The sequence below is a fragment of the Aythya fuligula genome, chromosome 16 (assembly GCF_009819795.1).
Source record: "Aythya fuligula isolate bAytFul2 chromosome 16, bAytFul2.pri, whole genome shotgun sequence".
NCBI lineage: Eukaryota > Metazoa > Chordata > Aves > Anseriformes > Anatidae > Aythya > Aythya fuligula.
Genome location: NC_045574.1, coordinates 12,522,536 through 12,544,475, shown reverse-complemented (window position 1 = coordinate 12,544,475; position 21,940 = coordinate 12,522,536). Strand labels below are relative to the sequence as shown.

Here is a 21,940-nt window from a genome sequence, read left to right as displayed (position 1 = left end):
GCCGCCGCGCTGCGCCAACTGCGTAAGGCGGCCGGCGGCTACGCCAAGTGCGGGAGAGCGGGGGAAACGGGGGGCGGGCGCTGCGCCTACGCCGACTGCGCAGCGCCAGGTTGGGGCCGCCTACGCCGAATGCGCAGCGCCGCCCGTCCGCCTACGCCGGCTGCTTACGCCGAGTGCGCAGCGCTGCACGCGTACGCTAAGTGCGCAGCCGCGGCCGCGTTGCCTTCCCCTTAGCCGCCGAGGCTGCAGCGTACGCTGTTGGCGCAGGGGGCGCCGTTGGCGTATCCCGGAAGCGGGCGGGGGGATGAGTGTGCGGTTCTGAGGGAGGCGGCGGCCATGAGCTACGACCGGGCCATCACCGTCTTCTCCCCGGACGGGCACCTCTTCCAGGTGGAGTACGCCCAGGAGGCGGTGAAGAAGGGCTCCACGGCGGTGAGTGAGGGCCGAGAGGCGGCGGGGGAGGCTCCCGAAGCCCGGCGGGCTGAGGGGAGGCCTGGGCCTGAGGGAGAGGCCGGGAGCGTGAGGAGGGGGCGGGCGGGGAAAGGGGCCTGGAAAGGGGCTCCCGGGGGCACGGAGCGGCTGGGGAAGGGCATGGAAAGGCTTCGAGCTCCGGCCCCTGCCACAGGTATGGAAGCTGCCCCTTAGGTCGGGTTGCTCAGGGCCTCGTCCGGCCTGGCCGTGAGCACCGCCGGGGTTGGGGCGCCCGCAGCCAGGGACTGGGCTCTTCTCACAGGGAGCCGGGGGTAGGAGCAAAGGGAACGGCCTCAGGTTGTGCCAGGGGAGGTTTAGGGTGGAAATAAGGAGATATTTCTTAGAAAGAGCATCTGGGTGTTGGGACGGGTTGCCCAGGGAGGTGGTGGAGTCACCGTCGCTGGGGGTATTCAAGGAGTGGTTGGACGTGGTGCTTGGGGACATGGTTTAGGGGGTGACATTGCTGGTAGGGGGCTTCACAGCTCAACAGGGCTGTGTAAAAGTGCTGCTTCTTTCTTCCAGGAGGGGCTCTGCGCTGTGTGCAGGGCTCTGCCTCAGTTCCCCACCTGTTGGAGGGGGCACGGTGGGGTTTTTGTTCGCTGAGGTGGATGTCCTGGGGTGGTGGGAGTGATACAGCAGCTCTGGGCTGGCTGCTTCTCGGCGTGCTGTGCTGTGCTGCGCGGCTTCGGGGAGGCTGAGTTAGCAGAGCAGCCTCGTACCTGCCTCAGGGAGCAAGACCCTCGTACCTGCAAGACTGGCAGAGCTACAGGAGATAATGAGCCTCGACTTTGTAATTTTGCACGCGGTCAAAATGGTAACGTTTTATCCTAGTGAAATGCGCAGATTCCCAGCAGACACGACTTTCTGGCTGCCAGTTTCAGTCTTCCAGTTGCTCCAGACTTTTGCTCAATTAAGAGTTTTATCATTGGGGAAAACAAAACAAGACTGTTAATTCCCAAATAACAAAATGGCAGGAAGAGAACTTACTGCTTTTGGGATGGGTGTAATTCACAGCGTGACTGGAAGGTCTCTGAGACTGCACAGCTTCTGGGCAGCCCGTGCAGGTCAGCGCTCCCTCACCCCACAGCACAGATGTGCTTCCTGGTGTTTGGAAACAACTTGCTGCGCCCCAGTTTGTGCCCGTGGCTTCTTATCCTGGCACTGGGCACCATTTTTTCCCCCCCCAGAAATTTTTTCCCCAGAAAAACCTTGTAAAAGTGGAGTTAACACCTAATGTAATCTACCTCTGTCTTGTCTCTTGTCAGGTAGTTGGTTGAGTTTAATGTTTTAGAAACATCTGTAATATAACAGGGGGCACTCATAAGAAATGACTGATTCCTGTCACCCTGTGAAAAGCAGTGGAAAGAAAAGTATGAAAGGTTGACTTATTTTTTCCCTTTCATAATGCTGGAAAACACACACTTGAAGTATGCATTTGTACAGTAAAGAAGCAGCCCGCTGACCGGCTGCTTGTACGTTTTGTTTGCTCTAGTCTCAAGTGGCTTTAGTTGTGACTCGAGCAGTATCAGCGGGCCAGTCACGGTGGCAGTTTGGTTGTTGATCCTGCCTCTGGCTGCAGAGATCAGCCAGATTTCCCCTGGTGTCGGGGAAAACGGTCAGTGGGAGGAGAGGGAATCTCTCAGGAGCTGCACGGATTTAAATTGGTGAAAGCTGATTGTGAAACTCGGGAACCTAATGCAATTTTGGTTACATCAGTTCTTTTCCAGCTTGTAGCAATAGGAAAAAAAATATTGGCTTCAAGTTGAAATCATGCTTATAATGTGTTTTTGTGTGATTTTTCCCCCACCCCCCTCTAATACTCATTTCAGTAAAGTCTGCAAGTATGAGGTCCTTCAGGCCTAGCTTAACTTTTTTATTTTTTTCTCTTTTACTGCATTGAAGGTTGGAGTCAGAGGGAAGGATATTGTTGTTCTAGGAGTGGAAAAGAAGTCTGTGGCAAAACTTCAGGATGAAAGGACTGTGCGGAAGATCTGTGCTCTGGATGACAATGTCTGCATGGCTTTTGCAGGTGTGTGAACTCCCAGGGTTTTGGGTTAGGCGCAGCAGTTACGGGAGCACCTTCGGTAGGTTTATGGGTTCTGAGGACATAACATAGTTGGTATAACTGGCTAGCTGTGTTACAGGAGGTGTAAGAACCATTCATCAGTTACAGGGACTTTTTTTTTTCCACAAGCATTAAGCCAAAAAAGCTGAATTGCATAAAACAAAGAATAGTCTTTCATCTTCAACTTCAGAAGATTCCTTCTAAATGAACAGTTATGTTTGAAGCATAAATAGTTTAGTTCCACAATCTTCCTGTTCCAAGTGACTCAATTCCATTGATCAGAGCTTAAACAGGAGGCATGAAAGTTTAAAACCAACATAACTGGAGAGAAAATGTATTTCAGAAAGTTTCTCTCATCCTCAAGTAATTCAGAATCTTTCAGTCAATAATGCTTTAAGGGGAGATTTAGCAGGCAAAAGTAGTGGTTTTTAGATGTAGCATGCAGGAGTGATAGGCTTGGCCAATTTCTGCTGCTCTGCTTCCTTAGCTCAGGATCCTCACGTGTGCAGGTGGGGTCACAAGCTGGAGTTGTGTAGTAGAAACAAGTCGCAAAACTTGTGAGAGTGGCAGATTGCATAAGAAATAGAACCAAAGCCATGTGAGAACTGAAATTGCTTTGATACTTTGCTGCTAGATGGAGTGCTTTCAGCCTGTCAGTAGAGGTCTGATTGCCTAGCTCAAAATTGCATGTTACTTAACTCACAAAAGTGAAAGCTGTAAACAAAAATGGTGCAATTTTGCTGCATTAAGTTCCTGTTATTGTCTCTTAAATGCTGTCCTTGCTCAGCAAACCTAAGAAATGATGAGCCCTTGTTTGCTTTTTTCCCCACTGCTGTTGACACTGTCCTCGTCAGCCTTTTAGGGCGAGTGTGGTTGTTTTGTGTGTGCGAGTGGTACGGAGCCTGTGTCTCAGCATAGGGAATGCGCTGTCGTTGCAGGGCTCACAGCTGATGCCAGAATAGTTATAAACAGAGCTCGCGTGGAGTGTCAGAGCCACCGGCTGACCGTGGAGGATCCTGTCACCGTGGAGTACATCACACGCTACATCGCCAGCCTGAAGCAGGTAAGTTGTACTGCGTGGAGATGTTGAAAATATGTCCTGGTGATTAGTGCCTGACTGCGTGAGTAAAAGGTCTCTGCTGGCCACGTTCTGCTTAGCTGGTAAAAAGCAGTGCAACAAAGCACATTGTGGTGGCTTTCTGGAAACAGAAATGTTGTAATGGGATCGATCACTAGTTTTCTTCCAAAGATGAAATGAATTGGTACTTGTAATGGCTGCGTGAGCACATTTGTGATGTTATCGGGAACACTTCGCTAATCTGCAGCTTCAGTGCACTCTCAGGGTGCCAGCGCTGTGTTACCGCCAAAACATCCTCGTGGCTCCTGCTGTAGTTTTCCTTCCACTGAGACATTGCAGGGAGTGATAAGAGGGAAGCAAAGCAGTGCAGCACTTAACATATTCTTACGTTTTATATTTATGAATTTTAAACAAACTAGCATCACAATATGCCCAACCACATTCTATGATTTAAAGTTATTTTCTAGTGTATTACAATAATTTTCAGCACTACTTGGGATCAGCAAAAATCTAATTTACACAGACATGTTAGTATAGTGATAGTGTAAATCTTGTAATAATTACCTGCCTGCCAGAGCAGAATACCACTTTCCAAAACATCAGTGTTCCGTCACAGTAATTCCACACTTGTCTTTCATTCTGGCACGCTGTCACTGCCATAATGGAGCCTGGGGCCTCCTTGCCTGGGGGCACTCCTGGTGCCTGATGTGGCAACTACTTTGCTAAACCAGTAAAAGGGCTTTAACACCGGTTTTCCTGCAGCCAGCATTCATCAGAGATGATTCCATGCTTTGTAACTCACGGAATTGTTGCAAATTGTTAGTGAAAACTGGCTTTGTGTTCAGTTGTCATCTTCTTTCTTGGCTTCCTGAGCATGTTGTCAACGCACGGTGTTGCTAGATCTGTCTGTCTCACAGCAGCTGCCAGGAGAGATTCTTCCTGATAGCTGTAATCATGCAGAAAACCTGAACAGATGTTAGGAGAAAGGATTGAGCAGTTACTTGCTCACTTTGCTTGCAGCATTCTGTAGGATATGGAAGCCTGATCTTAATAGATAGATTGGTAAGCCAGCCTCCTAAAATACTTCTGATGCCTTTTCTGGTTGTAACATCTACAGACTCTGTTTTTTACTTCAAAAACGCTTAGAACTGCTTATGAAATCAAATCTCTTCTTTCTGATCAGAGGTACACTCAGAGCAACGGTCGCAGACCTTTTGGTATCTCTGCTCTGATTGTGGGATTTGACTTTGATGGAACCCCCCGGCTGTACCAGACTGATCCCTCTGGCACATACCATGCTTGGAAGGTGAGTTGATTCCATCTCTTACAGAGAAATAATTAAATATTCAGGGAGTTAATGCCTCCTTTAAAGAGGGACTGACGTAGAAAGGAGATCTAACTGACCAGATGGTGCTGGCTCACAGCAGCAAAGATCCATAACGATCACATTGACTGGGAATGGCAGTCTGCAGCTCAGCTCTACTGGGGACATCTGTGTTTCTTGTTTACCAAATCCATACCTGTGCCTGGCTACTGTCTTTGAGTGATGTGGGGGAAGAAATGTGTTCAGTCTCCTGAAAAATATGTGGTCACCACAAAAGGGTTTCGGATCATGTAATTGCACAACTCCTATTTCTTGCTTACTGTATAAATTAGGTCTTTTTTCCCTAAACTGCTGTGCTATTTTTTTCTTCCCCTCACTGTTCCAGGCTAATGCTATTGGCAGAGGAGCTAAATCTGTACGTGAATTCCTGGAGAAAAACTATACTGATGAAGCCATTGAAACAGATGATCTAACTATTAAACTCGTTATCAAGGCTCTTCTTGAGGTGAGTCAGCTTCAGAATGTTTGTGTGACTCCTCGCTGTATGTCTGGATTAACTCCTCAAATGTGAGAACACCAAAATCCTCATACAGTACTATAAAAGTACCTATGAAAACCGTCCTAATTGTAGGCTATAAATACATGTTCTGCAGGGTTAAATTCAAGGTTCAGAGTGCTTCAGGTAACAATTCCTATAGCTTATATGGAAGAAGTTGCTTGCAGTTGTCCAGGGAAAAAAACATTTGAGTTCTTGCAACTAAAATAACTGAAGGTACTGCATATGAGGCCTAGTGCATGTTTGGCTTTTGTGTTAAGATGTAGAAAACTTAAAGCCAAAGTCAAATTGTGGAACTGTGGTGTTCTTCAGCACCACCTGAGTACACTGAGGCCAGCAGGAGGGCCCTTTTTTTTTTTTTTTGGGGGGGGGGGGGGGGGGGGGGGGGGGGGGAGGGTGGTTACACTACTGGGCTAGAGAGCTTAGAGCTGAAGAGTAAGGAACTTCCCTGCCCTCTGAAAGGGGATTGTTAGATTAATTAACAGACCTACTCCTAATGCCTGCCCCCAACTGTTGTTAAGGTTGTGCAGTCCGGTGGGAAGAACATCGAGCTGGCTGTGATGAGACGAGATCAGCCGCTGAAGGTAAAAGCCTTGTTTTGCTTTTCTCCCCCTGTAGGCCGTTTCCCTGATAGCGCTGTTGTAGAGCCGCCCCAAGTTCCAGTCCCTAATCTCACAGTCTGCACTGGCAAATATTTCTATTTCATGTCAGTGGCCAAGGAATGTTGTTGTGTCTGCACAATGTACCTGTGTCTCTATAAACAGCAGTTAACTTTCTTTCCATGTCAGAGTTAGAATCGCTTAAATAAAAGCCTCTGAGATGTATTAGTATCTTAAGGGTCACTTTTTTCTTTTAAGATTCTAAGCCCTGAAGAAATTGAGAAGTATGTTGCTGAGATTGAAAAAGAAAAGGAAGAAAATGAAAAGAAAAAACAGAAGAAAACATCATGATGAACAAAATTCAACTGCTTAGCTGCTTTTTAATTCAAGCAATGGGTTACTCTGTATAGACACCATGTAGGCATTCCATTATTGATACTGTGCCCCTCTTGAGACCTACAATAAACCTACTGATTTTTTTTAAGCTCTTATTTTAAAAAAATCCGTCTGTTCCTTATATTAATTACCAAGGATCGATTGGCTACAGAACAGCAGTAGCCACCCATTAAAGGAGGAAGATTTTGTTTGCAGTTTTCTTCTAACACCTCACTTAATGTGAGAGTCATCAAACAGGCTCAGTTCAGTTTTTTTTAGTGGTTGTCTCAAGCGTGCACTGGCCTTAATAGAACTACTAGTACAGAACTGTGCTTCGCCCCAGCATTTTCACATTTGGAGGGTTAGAGCCCAAACATGAAGCTTCTGAACAACTTGCGCTAGGTGCTTGACTTACACTAAAGACTTCAAGGTGCAGTGTTTTGAGGAAAGCAGCATGGGCCCTGGCTTTTCTGAAAGCATGTCATAACAGAGGAGTGCATGACTTGCTACTTGCATAGACTTTGCATGATTCATCGGGTTTAGAATAAAGTGTTGGTGTTGTGATTGCCCACTAGGGGATTTGTAGACCAGTAGCTTCCTAATGCTAAAAATAACTCCAGAAATGTTACATGCAACAGCTGAACGATAAAGCTCTACTCCAGTTTATCCTTTTGTATTTACCCTCATCCTGCTTCTTCCACACACCTTACCCCTGGGACAGATGTTGCTGTTTCTGGTCCAGCCTCTTCACAATTAAAGGAGCTTCCTCTGCCACTTCTTTGCCTTTCAGCAGAGGTAAATCAGTCACTCTCCTGTAAGTGATAACACAGGCCTACCTCTGCACCACTGCATGAGAAAGTCGCATTGCACTTGAGACAGGATCTGCTCTGTGCAGTCCCTATTCTATTCACTGACTAGTGAGCAGTGTGTATAACAAAACTGTAACAATACATTTAAAAGTGGCAGGTAACAAAAAAAATAGCCTGAAGGGGAGATGAGTGAATACCCAACTAGGAAAGTTCAGCTGGATAGCTATCTGTACCATAGCACCTCCAATATCCTCAGCTGAGGCCTTTGAAAGGCCATTTCCAGTTGACTCACCTGCTTTCAACAGCCTTGCTCTGTAAGGAAGCTGATCCCAGCAGGTCTAAGCTCAGCCCTGTTGATTAGTCTGAGGCTTTCTGCAACACAAAGACAACAAAAAGGGGCAGGGGTGGAGCTGGAGTCTTGCTTTAGCCCAGGTGAGGCTTTTCCTGCTGGCCTGGATGGGGTCTGTGGTGCTTAGACCAGGTGGGGTTCTGGGTCCGTGCTGCTCTGAAGCAGGAGGTGGGGGTACAGCAGAGGGGTCTTCCATCCTTTATGCTGCAGAGAGGGCATCAAGATTGACCCTGGCCCCTTTTCCTTGTCTCCACATTAAAAATTGTCTCTTTTTTTTTTTTTTTGCTGCAGCACTGTTTGTCTTTTCCTACAGCCCTGAAGTTGTGCACAATAAAAGGCTTTGCCCATCACATCTGTATGCCTGAGGGAATCTGTTTACTCCCAGCACTGAGGGGAAGCTGGCAGGAAGGGGGCCACTCATGGCTTAGTAGTGCTTACCCCTGCTCCCACTGCACAGAAACCTCCCCTCAGGAGCTCTCACCTACAGGGCTCCTCACTACCTGCTGCAGCAGTGAGGGAGCTGCTTTGTTATAAAAGTTTCCATATTTATATCTGCTGAGGGGTTGAAACAGGAATTAGAAGAGCCTTTGAAAGCAGCTCTTCTGTAACTGACAAAGGGTTTTACATGTATAAAGCAAGAACTTGTACCAGAAGCAAATCAGAGAGCCAAAGCATCTTGTCAGCACCCTGTGATGTGGATCTCAGCTCCCCAAGCCAAGCAGCAGGACCTGCAGCACGATGTGCAGCGCTCCCTGCAAGGGAGGCGAGGCAGGCTCCCATTTGACTATCCCACTCGCGCTAACTCACGTGCTTTCCCTGGCCCAGCACACCACAACGAAGCTGTTTACAGCTGACTCCTGCAAAGCAAAGTGTGGGCTGATTGTGGTACAGGAATCAAGGACAGGGAAGCTGCGGTGCTACCGTCCCCTGCTCAGGAAAGCAGCAGAGCACAAACCAAAAGAAATGGAGTTACCAGAGTACCGTGTCGGTTCATTTATCAGTCCTCAGACTGGAATTTTGAAAGGAATGGATAGTTATTCTGCACTATCTTTGCCTCGTGTCAGGAATCTTCCCCATGAAAGCTGATAGTGCTGCAAGGCAGCCCTGTGGGCAGCTGTCTGCCTCAGACCACGCTGGAATGAGCGCTCCTGGCAGACGAGGACAAGCAGGGAATGAGCCCCAGCATCCAGCAGCCACCCTTTGTCCCCACATCGCTGCCACAGTGAGCCAGGTACCACGCTCAGCTCAGAGGGGCCAAGATCTGTCCACAGGACAGCAGCTCCGGGAGTGTCAGCAGCACCGGTTGTGTCTTACCTATCAGATTGAGGTCAAGCGCAGCACAAAGGGAGCTACTGCCTTGGAAAGGAATTACAGGGACGTTGGAGTTGAGTTCTCATTTCACCACAGTCACACAGGACAAGCTCTGAAGCGCTCACCGCTCCGTTGACTTTGGCAACACAATTCCATCTTCACACTGCAGCGCCCCAGTGGCTGTTTTGCCATCACAGAAATGAGAGGCTTGCAGCAGCTCCCAAATAAGCTATTTCAGCACACACCCTGTGTGCTGCTCTGAGCCCAGATAAAGGCAGTTGTGGCTACCAAACCAGAAGCATCACCACCCAGAACAAGCTCTCATTAAGCTCCACCAGCACAGACTCAGGCTGCAGGCTCAGGGCAGTTTGGGCCACAGCACCATTCCTTCAGGTCACAGCACCCTTCCTTCAGGCAAATTTTCACCACCCAGACCTCCCACAGGGGACAGAACACAGGATACCAGTAAGAGCAGCATTCAGTAGCTGTACCAGAGGTTTTAAGCACCCTTTCTAAACACTGCATGACCCTTCCCATCAGTTTCCTCCGACCAGTTTGAGCCCTGGACATCTGACAAGTTGTACAGGCTGATGCTAGCAAGCTACGGACAGAACAAAGTAGGAGGAAAACATTAAACATTTACATGTTTATTATAATTACAATTTACATTACTCCAAAGAGCAGCCCCACTGCTATGTTCTAACTCTTAGCAAGAAAGTCCTACAAAAATAAATCCAAGCTTTTACAGTAACCTAAGTCAATGCATAACTAAAAAAATTCTAGCTATGTAAGGGGTTCAGTCATCAAGGTGCTTTTTCAACAAAATTCCCTACCAACCAAAAAAGGGACACATGCCTATAGCAATTTAACCCACTTATTCATGCAAACAAATGTAACCCCTTCCCTCCCAGCCCCTCTCCCCACATACAGATTTTTAAAAACAAAAAGAAAAACAACTAAACTATTTACAGTATGGGGGTACAGAGGAAACAACTTAAACATGCCCGTCTGTTAAGCTTCATTATATGGACTCCCCATTCCTAGTTTAATGAAAACATTCCATAGTGTTCCACCACAGTCTACTAGTGTACAGAGAACTGTTTGCGTTCAGTACTGGATGAGCAAGGTACAAATTGAGGCGAGGAGACAGAGCTCCAGCCCCCCCGGCAGCCAGCTGCTGCCACGGACTCCCCACTCGGTGCACATCCACTCGGTGCACACAGCAGCAGCATCCCCACTGCTCCACCCTGCTGAGGACACAACGCGCTGCCCTCCCGCCCTGCCCTGCCCTGGTGAGAGGCTCGAAGCCTCTGAGGAGTGCCCAGCACCCTTAACTCGAGGGAGAGTCATGGTTCTGCACGAACCTGCTGTACCTCCACATCAGTACCAGCTGGCAAACAGTTGTACAGTCGTTTACACTACTACATGATCAACAATCCAGTATTCCCAAGTGACAATATACATAACTCCCCAGCACCAGGAATCCACTTTTTTTTTTTCAGATGCCAAGTGCTACTTCACACATGCTGCCAAGAACAGTAAGACCAGCAGCACCAAAGAATTCATTTGGTTACTCAGAACAAACAAGTTAGCTGGTTTATTTCAAGTGAGCTTTGGTTCCATGTTAAAATACCATGATTTATCTTCTTCAGGGTTCAGAAAAGGAGTCTGACTTTGAGCTTAGACTATAGCAGCCTTTGAGAGACCCAGAAAGAAGAACCATGTAAATTAGTCTGCACTTAAAAAGAAAAAAAAAAAAACAATAAAGAAAAGACACCCTGAAGAAGGTACCCCTGAACACATTCCCTCTTCCAAAGAATACTCCAGCTGACAGTTGCTGGTCCAAAAAAAGTCCAGAATATAAGCAGTAGTACATGAAGTTCTGTCACTTGAGCTGAGACAGTAAACAATATGAACCATTTTCCCACATTAGTGCAGCAGTTGGTTGTTTTCTTTCTATGTACAGTTTCATCCTCCCAGGAGAGAAGTTCGAACCTATGCAGGAAAAAGGCAGAATTAGGGAAGATCCCCTGGATATCAAGCCTAAGAAAAAGCAACAGAAGTTTATATTTATCAACTGACATGCCTGGCTGGAAAGTCTCACTGAAACAAACAGCTCTCACTTTCTGGAACAGGCAGAAGGTTAACCCCAGAAAAATTAAAACCACTGGTATTTCCCTTACATGACTTATAAAGGCAGATCAGACACAGTAAGGGATGATTCTTGATACATCAGAGACCGGAGAGCAAGGTGAGGTTGCAAAGACAGTTCAGGTAAAGAACAAGAGACAAGCCTCGCTCAGGGACAGTATTTGTTCCTGCTAAAAAACTTGCCTCTGCAGTTACACTCTGCCAGTACCAGCTCTGTGAGTGGTTTGGTTCCGTCTTGCTGCTCCAGTACCCCTTCCACCTCGAAATCCACCACGAAAGCTGCGGCCACGAAGGAACCGGCCAGACACTCCAAACGTCTCAGTATTGAGTTTCCTTTCTTCAGCCCATGTGGTACGTCTAGAACTGAACAAGACACCATTCAGACTTGTGTGGCCATACTCCCTTCTGAAGATTTTGTTGATTTTCCTGTTTTTTCTTCTTGCATTTTAAGACTTAAGAGTTGCATGTTACACCATGCTACATGTTTAGCTTTTTACACAATTTTAGTTATAATTCAAGTTTTATTAGACATACTCACCTGGATTTCAGTTCTGAGGAGATGTTGTCAAAGAAAGACTTGGATTTATCATAATAGCAGTTGGGTCCCAGAAGGTCCTCCTCTGCATTACCATCGTTGTTTTGGGTTGCCACTCCAGGGTCCCCTTTCTCTTCCCCCGTCTCTGCTTTGTCATCTGAAGATAATAAAATGCATTACACCTCCTTGAGGCACACCGAAGAGCCATCTGTTCTCTTGCTCCCTCATACAAGATTTGAGATGCTGCCACATGTAATCACGCGATTTCTCAGCATGAGTTTTTCTATGCAGTGTTTACTACTAGCTCAGCAATTCATATTTAATGAAGCCACAAACCTTTAAAGTTTAGTTTCTTCTTGAATTCTTTATCAAGTTCCTCTCTGTTGAATTGTGCATTTGCACTTTCAAAGTCAAAGTCACCTTCAAACTTTATTGTATTTTCCTTCACAGTAGTTGGTCTGTTTTGTCCTCTAGAACGATTTCTGGTTCTCCTGTTTCCTGAAAGCAGGAGAGTTTAAACACTTGGTAACGTGCAGGGAGGTTAAATGACTTGCTCAAGACCAGAGGAAACCAGGATTAGAACTCGGGAGTTTCTGGCTTCCAGTCCTGTGGTTAGGCCACACCTCTTTGAAAGTAACTTCTGAACTTGGCTGTAGAAAACATATTACAGCGATATTTTACCTTTCTGAAAAGCATTCCTGAACGTCACTCTTACCACTAAGACAGAGCATGTCCAACTTTCCCTTCAGCATGAGGACAGAAAACAAAAGAAGTACTACACCAGGTAAAGCTAAGGGAAGGGACAGGCTATCAAGTCTGCTTGCTGATTTGCGAGCATGTTACCTATGGTCTGTAAACCTGTTACAATGGGACAATACCCAAGACTCATCTACCCACAAAAGGGGCTTGTACTTTATAATTTCTTAGTTGTAAAGCAGAAGCTATCAGCTCCTTTATGAAAAATATATATATATATATAATTCCCCTTCTAAAGCACTGCCTTCAGTCAACCAAATTTGAAGACCCAGCATCTCAACTTCTGTTTCCTGCCTTTTCTCATGTTGCTTGGGCAGGGATGTCTCCTTGAAGTTACCTTCACTTTCTTTTTACCTGTGCTTAAACTGCAGTCATTATAAGAACTATGTTCTACAGAACAAGAACTCCCAGAGATCTTTCTACTTAAAAGTATGAAATTTTTAAACAGGCTGCCCTTCCCAGTTAAAGTCACAGCATCAGTTTTTTGTGATGTACCTCCGGTTTCCAGAAGACACCAGAATTTTGTTCCTGGAAGGTTCTGAACTTCTATGGCTCCAGAAGCTATTTTGTTAGGGAAGCACCTCTAGATGGCCAAAGACTTATCAAGCCTTACTTTGCCCTTAGCATTCTGTCCAATAATCCTTTGTTGAAATTAACATTTGCTTTTATATGCTAAAGCACATCTTTGGTGTCAGATTAACCTACCCGATCTTCTCCTTTGAGGTCTTCTGTTTTCATCATTCACCTGCCCTTGGGGTTGCACAGGTGGTGCCTGAACTGTATCTACTGAACAAGAAAGCAACTCAATGAAGGAGCACAAGAGCAAGACTGGAAGAGTTGAGTCTTGCTATGCACCTTTGAAGGATGCCTAAAAATGGCACTTCAAGGCTCGAGCAGTACGTACGCACCGTTTGTCTTAGTGTTGCTCTGCGGAACCTGCCGTCCGTTGCGCTGAACCCCCGGAGTTACTTTCACTGGGGGCGGCTTTTGTGAATTCATGTTGTCGACTGGGCCAGTCTGAACAGCCTGCTCTACCATGGGGCTTTTGCGGACTGGGTGAACAGGCGGAAAGCCAGCACCTGGAAAAAATTCCAATGATTAAGTGCCTCTCAGACAGCGTGCCGATGTTATTCAAATCCTACTCACTCCTACAGAGAAGCCATTTTGTCAAGAATTACTAAAAACCTTGTGTTTATCATTGCATGCTATGCTTAAGTGGCATATACGCTAGGTAAGGCACTGCTGCTGTAACAAGCCTTGGCTCTCAAATCCAGAGCCTTAAATCAGAAAAAAAACTACACATTTCTTAAACCAAGTTCAGAGACACACTTCAGATAAACAAACCAGGTCAGTCTCAGAGTTTATACACCTAGAAATCAAGTTTTGCTATCTTTGGTTATGCAGGATTGTACTTTACATGATACTTTATATCTGAAGCAAAAAAAAAAAAAAAAAAACACCCTGCCACTTTGAAATCACTCAAGAAAACTTCCCCACTTTGTCTAAAAAAAAAAAAAAAAAAAAGTTTGCTGCAAAAGTTCAACAACCTCAAAAGTATCCCATTCTGTAAGCCATTTTAGAAGCCCTTTAACTACTTGAAGTACTGTCATTGCTTATTGTTAGCTTTCCAATAAAGAAAACCTGAAACCAGACCAGGATCTCAAAGTTACCCTTTTAAATTCCTTCTTGGTCAAGGCCAAAGTGTTACCAAGACTTCTGTTGCTCTTCCATCCAGGCTTATTTATTCACACTACAAAACATGTAAATACTTTTCATGGTTTGGTATACCTTACACCAATTATATTAGAAAGTGACAGTCTTCAGTACTCAGAAGAAAAACTGCATTCTAGGTTTAAGTAGAAGTTTTGGAGCGCTACAGCTTTATGTAGTTATGCATAGGAACCACTTGGAAGCAAACTTTAACTGAATACACTTTACGAGCAAGAAAAGTGAAAAAGCTGAAGAGTACACACAAACCAAGCCACTGACACTTCTGGGTCACCCAAGTCCACATGAGATATACCCAGTAGGTAACATCATGCAGGTTCCCAGTTATGTACACCTGGAAAACTTGCAAGGAAGACAGACACAGCCTAAGGATTATTCAACAGGACAAAGCTGCTGTGCAAGTTTAACATGAGAAAGTTTCAAAGCGTAGCCAGAATATTGGGAAGGTACATACAGATGGATGGCCAAAACCAGAAAGTAAGTAGAAACAGTTTCATGCCAACACAAGCATACATGCTTAAGTTAAAAACAGATGAAACTAATTACCATGTTTAAATGCAGGCTGCACCTGGACACTCTGCTCTGAGGATGGTCAGTCTAGTTATCCCTACTCAAACTCCTTTAAAATTTGTTTAAGCATAGAAGCAGGCACCCAGAACTGTTACCTCAGCTTATCACAACTCAGAAATTGCTTACTGTTAGTCATGCTTTGCTAATTGGGAGTCTTGACAAGGGACACTGCCCCATCATGCACAAAATATATCCTGAAGTTTCCTCAATTACAACAATTCCCCTAAGTTTTCTACTAGGTTATTTATTTTTTTAACAGCAAGGCCACCCACAATTTAAGCAGTGTGCTTGTCTTTCTAGGAAAGACCAACTAATTCCTCACCCAGTCCCTAAGCTGATGCATGCTCCTGGGCAGGATGTAGCACAACATCCCTAAGCCTCAGCCCTCTCCTGATACTTACACAGGACGATCCACAGTCCTTTACTTTCCTTTCTCCTGTTTCCTCTAATTGATACTTCTGGAACAGGAGGAAGTAATACTTCATGTAAGGAAAAGCAACAACAGCCAAGAACAAACTCGTTTGACTAGCATTACCCATGTAAGTACTATCGTTCTAGGAGGGGGTTAACAAGAACAGATTGTTTGCAAGTGCCATGCAGTTCTTCCAAATATTTGGAGTCCTCAAACTGCTGTTACCCTTGGAAGAGAGCTGATGGGGCTCTGAAGACATGTCAGGCTCTGAAACAGGTTGTGGAGACGGAGAAGAACTAGGGCTGGAAGCAGCTGCTGATGCTGGAGGGCTTACCAATTTCTCTAAAGAGATAGAGGGAAGAAGAGAAAGCAAAAAGATATATGGATAAGATACAAGGTAGTGAAACATCTGAAGGACTTGGAAAAGAGATACAAGAATCTCTAGAACAGCATTAGAGCAGCTTATTTAGTCCTCTCTGGGAACACAAGTTCTTTTCACGTGTGCTGTGTGTGTAAGGTATGTTAGACTAGAAATAAACTGGCCTCAATGTTAGGGATTCACATTACTTTCAGAAAAAAACTTTAACTCTTTAGTCTCTTTCGTGTATGCATGCGTCAATGAAAGATGGGCCTCCTTGCAGTAAGAGTGCTGCACAAAGGTGTTAACTTATTCACTGCTTGCTGCAGCCTGACACTCGGCAAGGAATTCAGCATTAGTTACTGTTATTTGCTGTCACGGTAGCTGTGTACAAGGACTGTACCTTTATTCTAGCAAGTAAAAAACTTTACTTACCTAAACCTAATGAAGCTGCGTACTGCTGGCTAAGTAAAGAGTTGGCAGCAAGCTGGCTGTAAGGTGGCATACCTCTAAACGGGCTGTAAGGCACATGTGGCTGAAAGGAGGATGTGGAGGCAGAGCCCAGTGAAGACTGTAACAAGACAAAGTACATTTCCATTTACAGTGTCCAGAAGTCAACTTGCTTTGGTAGTGATTCTTTACTTCAGTACAGCGTTATTAATGCTTAAGAAAACACTGAGAAGCGTTAGTTTGCCCGCATCCTCAGCTAGTAAACTCTCTCAAGTTTTCTTGACAGAAGTCTTTAATCCTACTAATCTAAACATTAAAATGAAATTCAGAATGCTTCCCAAAATCTGAAGATTCTGGATTCTGAAGATTCAGGAGACATTGACTGGCTTTCACTTCTATCGCTTTATATCAAAATCCAGTCTTTCATTGCCAGCGTTTTACCATAGCTGCCTAGCTCCACTTCGGGCTAACTTACTTGAACAATGGCAGGATCTTGTGGCAGGGTATGTTGAGCTTTTGGAGGTTCACAGACCGTGATGTCTTTGATGTCGCTTCCTCGGAAAATAATGTATTCATAGATTTCTTCTCTTGGAGGAGCAGGTCTGTCTGTGGGCCGGTCTTCAGTACCAAAGGACCGCACTTTAGCATTAGAAAGATTACCATTAGTCCAGTATTATCTTTACAACACTGCACAAGTTAAAACTTACACAATTAGAGTGCTCTTGTAATGCTTTGGCTCCCCTTATCCCACACAACTCTCAAATGCCAACTTTCTCAGCAGCCTGCATAAACATATTTGTTTACAACTAACTGTGAAGGTGAAGACCATAGACCAGTTGCAAAGAAGCCTACCAAAAACCCGAGGATTTCCCCACAGTGCTGTACTGCCATAGTCACCTTCCCTCCCCATCCCATATACACACACAGCTTGAGACAACTGCCACTGCAGAGAGGCCTCTGGCAGCAGGGAAAAATTCTTAGACTTTAGGGCTCACATTTGTACCTTTGGTTTCAGTGATTTGTTACTCAGATTTTTTACAGATAAGTTCATACTGATATTTTTTATTTATTAATAACAATAGGTTACTGTTGAAATTCACTCCATGCTAATGGTTTCATATTTAGCTTTTTAAGGGATAAATCTAAGACCTTAGCACCTACTGAGGTTTTGCTCAGTTTCAGGCACCAGAAGACTTGAGCAGGTACTAGACAGAATGATGTCACACATTAGAGTGGAAAAAAAGGCAGTAATTGAGTGTGTGGCTGCCAGGGAGGAGCGTAAATTAACTCAATCTATTAAACAGGAAGAGGTCAGACTCAGACTTACTACTTAGTTAAGGAAGGAAAACAGGCAGCAGTCACTTTAGACACTGGAGTATGAAAGTCTGGAATTAGCTACAGAATGAGCACATTTGCAGATTTTTTGCCACAACTTCGAGAGGTTTGTTTTCCATCTTCATGGAGCTTGGTCGATTTGGATAAGCACCAGCACAACTTCACCTGATATACACACTCTGGCATTGGAAGAATTCCAGGCTGGAGTTGCATCACTCAGTTCTAGCAGGTTACCACATAACTACCCAGCCTTTCAGCCAGGACCCAGCAGCAGTCCTGCAATACCTTCACAAATTCCATCCTAACCAGACCTTTCCCAAGCACCTGCCATATCACAGCCCGTGGTGGTGTGGCAGCCAGCCACCACTCCGACTTCCCAGCTGGACAGATAAGCACCAACAGCCCCGTCACGTAGACGATAGGGGACAGCTCCCCCAGAAAGAGGGCTGCAAGAGCTGGACCAGCTCAATCCTCCTGCTGAGCATCCCTGCTATCCTGCAGCAGCACTAACTTACTAACAAATGGTGATGGTTGGAGGCAGGACTGCCTGTCAGATATCCTCAGAAAGCTGCATCCAGGCAAATTCCCCCACCAAGCCAGGGTTTGTACTGCACGCAGTCTTCGAGTCCCACATATGCCCAACACACGTGAGCTCACACAGAGCATTAAGCTCAGGTCAATGGCAAACTTGTCCCCATCTTGCTGTTTTAGCACCTCAGCTTATACCTAAGTGGTGCAAGCACAGTCAGTTGCTTCCTCTGAATGCCATCTTCCATTAGTTACTAGGGTAGAAAAGCCTCCAAGTTATTTTAGATCTCCAGCTGCTGTTTGATCGTATTACAACTGTAACCTAGTCAACTAGAAGCAGATTATAAACTGAAAGCAATACTTACAGCCTTTTAGACATGAACCATACTGATATCCCTGGTCAAGATTAGATTATTACAGCATCCAGCTCAGGGCAATGGATGTTAAAGCTACCCAGGAGCTACCGCAGAATCCCACAGCTAGCTGGGAAAGCACAATGCCTTCTCTCAGCCCGTCACTTGCCACATGGAGAAATTCTGGACCTGCAGAGCCTGAAGCTGTGCAGGCAGCCTCTCAGTTGGCTGGGCTCAAGGTTCACAACTGAAAGGGTGGAAAACGATGTCCTTGTTGTAGACAAAACAGCAGTGATGGCATTTGAGAGGCCTCTAGGAGTTGAGCACACCCACCCCTGTATCTGAAGTGTTTAATGATTTTTGGCACAGCCCAAAGCACAGCTTCGGGTTTCTGGGAGGACTGGAGGGCTGTCTCCCATGAAGAGTTACAGTGACTATTGTTTACAGATGAACAGGAAATCAATCCCACACTGTGCTGCAGCTAGTGCTCCACGACACAGTTTGTATTCACATGCAGGACTCAAAGCTAGACCACTGGCGGGTCAGGAAGCACACAGAACAAGAGGGACTGGATGCCTAGAAAGAGCTCACACGGGTGTTTCTTGCTCAAAACCTGTAGTTTCTTCAGACTTCTGCAGAAAGTGAAGTTACTGGGGCTCACTGCCAGCAGGAGGCTCATTATCTACTGTGTTCTGACCACTGCTTGTAATTTAAGTTTAACATCTAATGAGATGGACAACTTTCTTTCAGCACTTAATTAAGCACATGGAATCTTCTTATCCAGCATTTAAGTTGTTGCACATGTTGAGATTTAACAGGAACAACGTTCAAATCAATTGAAGTGAGCTCTGCTTTGAGTAAGAAGCTGAACCAGATTCCTTCCTGAGGTTCCTTTCAACCTTGGTTGTTCTTTGTACTATTTGGGATGATAAAAATCAGGATAAAAGCACAGCACAATACATGCAGTCTGTATTAAAGTTGTCTGAACCATAAACATTGGCATTTGGGGATTAACAATAATTTACCCGCTATCTAGACATCAATTGCCCATCAGTATTTGGTGGCAGTGCTTTTTTAACCCTCCAGACCATGTGCTTTCAACCAAACCCACCCAAACAGTGTTGGCGCTGCTGTCACTGACTTCAGCACCATTGCTGTGCTCATAATTCTGACGCTAATTTTGATATGAAGTCTCCAAATTTTAAAAAGTCTCTGAGCTGCAACAAAAAGCAGGCTTTGCACCATAAAGTTTAAAGCAGCAAGTGGAAAAATGAGAATTTTTCCATGTATCATAAATACTCAGACATTCCAGTTCTTCAAAACTGAACGCTGAGAGCCCGATAAACACAAGATCTGGCAGATATATTATAAAGAGCACGTGCTTTCTCACACCATAAAACATTTCATCACATATGCCTTTGAAACATACCACTTCGGCTCTGCAGTAGCAAGTGCTATATGGAAGCCAGAGCTACATGAGAAACCATCCCTGCTTTCTGCTGCAGGAAGGTGAAGGCCATTCTGCACATACAGAAAAGGAACCGCATCCTTTCTGAGGTATCTCACTTAATTCAATTAATAGCAGTTTATACATTTAGACAAACAGCCCTAACACAATAGTGAATTCATGAAAACTCACATCCTTAACTCCAGATTAAATACCAGCAGGTTTCAGGTGCTCCTGCTCAACACCACCCAAACACCAGAATGCTGAACCCAGACTGGCCTAGGCTGCCTCAGGTGGAGCTAAGAAGCAGGCAAGCCAGCGGCTTGTTCCAGCAGATAGTCATGTGAGACAAAAAAACGTTTGGTTTCTGGACTATCCTGATGGGTTGTTGAAGGCAGTGATGAAGGTTTGAACTTCCAGAACAGAGAAGAACATAACTCAGGGACACAAAAAGCTGACACGCATTAGCTGGCCTAGCCGAGCTGGACCGTAAAAGCAATACAGAATTAAGACCTTGTTTGAGAGACTAAACAAGATAGGACAGGCTTTCCTGAGAGTAAATACAGGAGGCTCCCAGCACAGGTGACAATCAAATGCAGATTACACCACACAGCAGGAGACAGATCACTATTTCTACACGGGACCAAGAGCAACGCCTTGGGGAGCTGCCTGCTGGGTAGGGCGAACCAGCCCCACGTGCAGACACCCCACAGCGCCCTGCGAGCCCGCTCCCAACCCCTTCCCGTGAGCAGAGCCCAATTATTGATCACGGGAGGAACAAAGACCCGCCGACAGCCGTGCTGCTCCCCCCAGCAGCGGCCTGCATCCCTACCCAACCCCAGCGCTGCCTGGCACACAGCTGGAGCCCAGAGGGGCAAACCCAGCCCTAACACCACCACATAATTTTTTAGGTAACAACGCGAGGGGACAGAACCAACCCCTCAGAGCTCTGCCACCCCCGGGCAGGGGGGTAACCCCCCCCCCCCGCCCCTCAGGAGCCCCCAAGCTGGAGGGGGGGGAGCCCCCGGGGCTGAGGCAGCTCCGGCTGCTGCTGACTCACCCGGAGCCGCCCCCCCCTTCCTCGGGCAGCCCCCGGCCGCACCTCAGCGGCGAGGCCCAAGCTCATTGTTCAGGCCCAGCCGGGCCCGAGGCGCCCCCCCCATCCCCTCACAGCGCCGGCCTAGGCCCTGCCTCCCTCCCCTCCCCCCCCCGCTTCCCAAAATCTCCTCACGACACCCCCCCCTCCCCACCCCACCACCCCCCCCTCGCCTCACCCTTGGCCAGCGCCACGGTGGAGTTCTCGGTGTCGATGGTGTAGAGGATGCCCTCATAGCGGATCTGCGCCTTGGAGATCAGGCTGATCTTGCTGCCGATGTAAGGGGTCCCCGAGCTCATGGCGCCGCCGGGCCGGGGCCGGGGCCAGGACCGGGGCCGGGCCGCTGTGAGGGGCGGAGGCCGCGCGCAAGGGGGGTGCCACCGCCGCCGCCGCCCGCCCACGCACACTGCGGAGCCGGGAGCCCCGCCGCGCCCGCCTTATATAGGGCGGAGGGAGACGCGCTGGGGGGGAGGCAGCGCGGGGGCGTGCTGCGGCCCGCGCCGCGCATGCGCCGTCTGCGCGCCGCTATTGACCAGACGGGAGACGGGGTCAGACGCGGAGGGATAGGAAGGGGGGGGAGGAGGAGGAGGAGGAGGGAAGGGAGGAGGGAGGGGGGGGGGAAGCCCGCGGCTCGCGTCACGTGACGGGCCCAGGCGAGGTTGCCACGTGCGCTGCGGGCGGGGCGGGGCGGGGAGGGGAGGGGCGAGGGCTCGCGCGCTTCCCGCCCTTCCCGCGCGCTGTGAGGGGAAAGGGGGGGGGGGGGGGGAGGCGTGACAGGGCCGCGCTGCGCCGCCCGCCCGCGGGGGGGGGGTTGGTTGGAGACATAAAGCGGGGCTCTGTCACACAGCGTGGGGGTGTCACACACCTCAAGGTTCTCCCAAAACACAGGGTTTCTCCCAAAACACGAGGGGTTGTCCCAAAACGCGGGGGTTCCTCACACAACTCACGCCCTTCTCACACAACCCCCCCCGGGGGCTGCCATCGCCTCAGCGCCCTGACGGGAGCCGCTCCCCCCAGCCCTCATCCCGCTCTGACAGCAGCCCGGGAGCTGATGGCCGCCTCCCCAGCCCCTCGCCCTCATCCTCCGGCTCCGTGCGGCCGGCGGAGCTGTACCCGGGGCCTTTGTTCCCGGAGCCGGGCCGCAGCTGGAGGACGGGGCCGTGCCCGCCGCCTCCCCCGGGGAGCTCCGCGGCCATCTGCGGGGCAGCCGGGGCCAAGCGGCGGCATCTGGCGGCCCGGGGTGGCGGGAGGTGAAGCCTCCGTGAGGCGCTGATGGGGGGGGGG

The 21,940-nt window shown here is 47.5% G+C and overlaps 2 protein-coding genes across 4 annotated transcripts; one reads left to right on the top strand and one right to left on the bottom strand.

Annotated features, from left to right (window-relative positions):
- The first annotated feature begins 273 nt into the window (after positions 1-273).
- Positions 274-7,134, top strand: PSMA7 (proteasome 20S subunit alpha 7). The gene is made up of 7 exons (XM_032198299.1): positions 274-432; positions 2,374-2,500; positions 3,475-3,599; positions 4,798-4,920; positions 5,324-5,443; positions 6,016-6,078; positions 6,352-7,134. The coding sequence occupies exons 1-7, from the start codon at positions 337-339 to the stop codon at positions 6,442-6,444; spliced, it is 747 nt and encodes a 248-aa protein (XP_032054190.1). The 5' UTR covers positions 274-336; the 3' UTR covers positions 6,445-7,134.
- Positions 7,135-9,568: 2,434 nt separating this feature from the next.
- LSM14B (LSM family member 14B) lies at positions 9,569-21,025 on the bottom strand. 3 transcript variants are annotated; one of them, XM_032198332.1, is made up of 10 exons: positions 20,835-21,020; positions 16,373-16,536; positions 15,883-16,018; positions 15,315-15,431; positions 13,288-13,458; positions 13,085-13,165; positions 11,960-12,121; positions 11,627-11,780; positions 11,272-11,451; positions 9,569-10,932 (listed from the first exon to the last, which is right to left on the bottom strand). In XM_032198332.1, exons 1-9 carry the CDS (start codon positions 20,953-20,955, stop codon positions 11,280-11,282), a joined length of 1,278 nt encoding a protein of 425 aa, XP_032054223.1. In that variant the 5' UTR covers positions 20,956-21,020; the 3' UTR covers positions 9,569-10,932; positions 11,272-11,279. The 3 variants fall into 3 exon arrangements, with proteins under 3 accessions (XP_032054223.1, XP_032054224.1, XP_032054225.1); XM_032198333.1 differs by having other exon boundaries at positions 13,085-13,162; XM_032198334.1 differs by lacking the exon at positions 11,960-12,121 and having other exon boundaries at positions 20,835-21,025.
- Between the last annotated feature and the right edge of the window lie 915 nt (positions 21,026-21,940).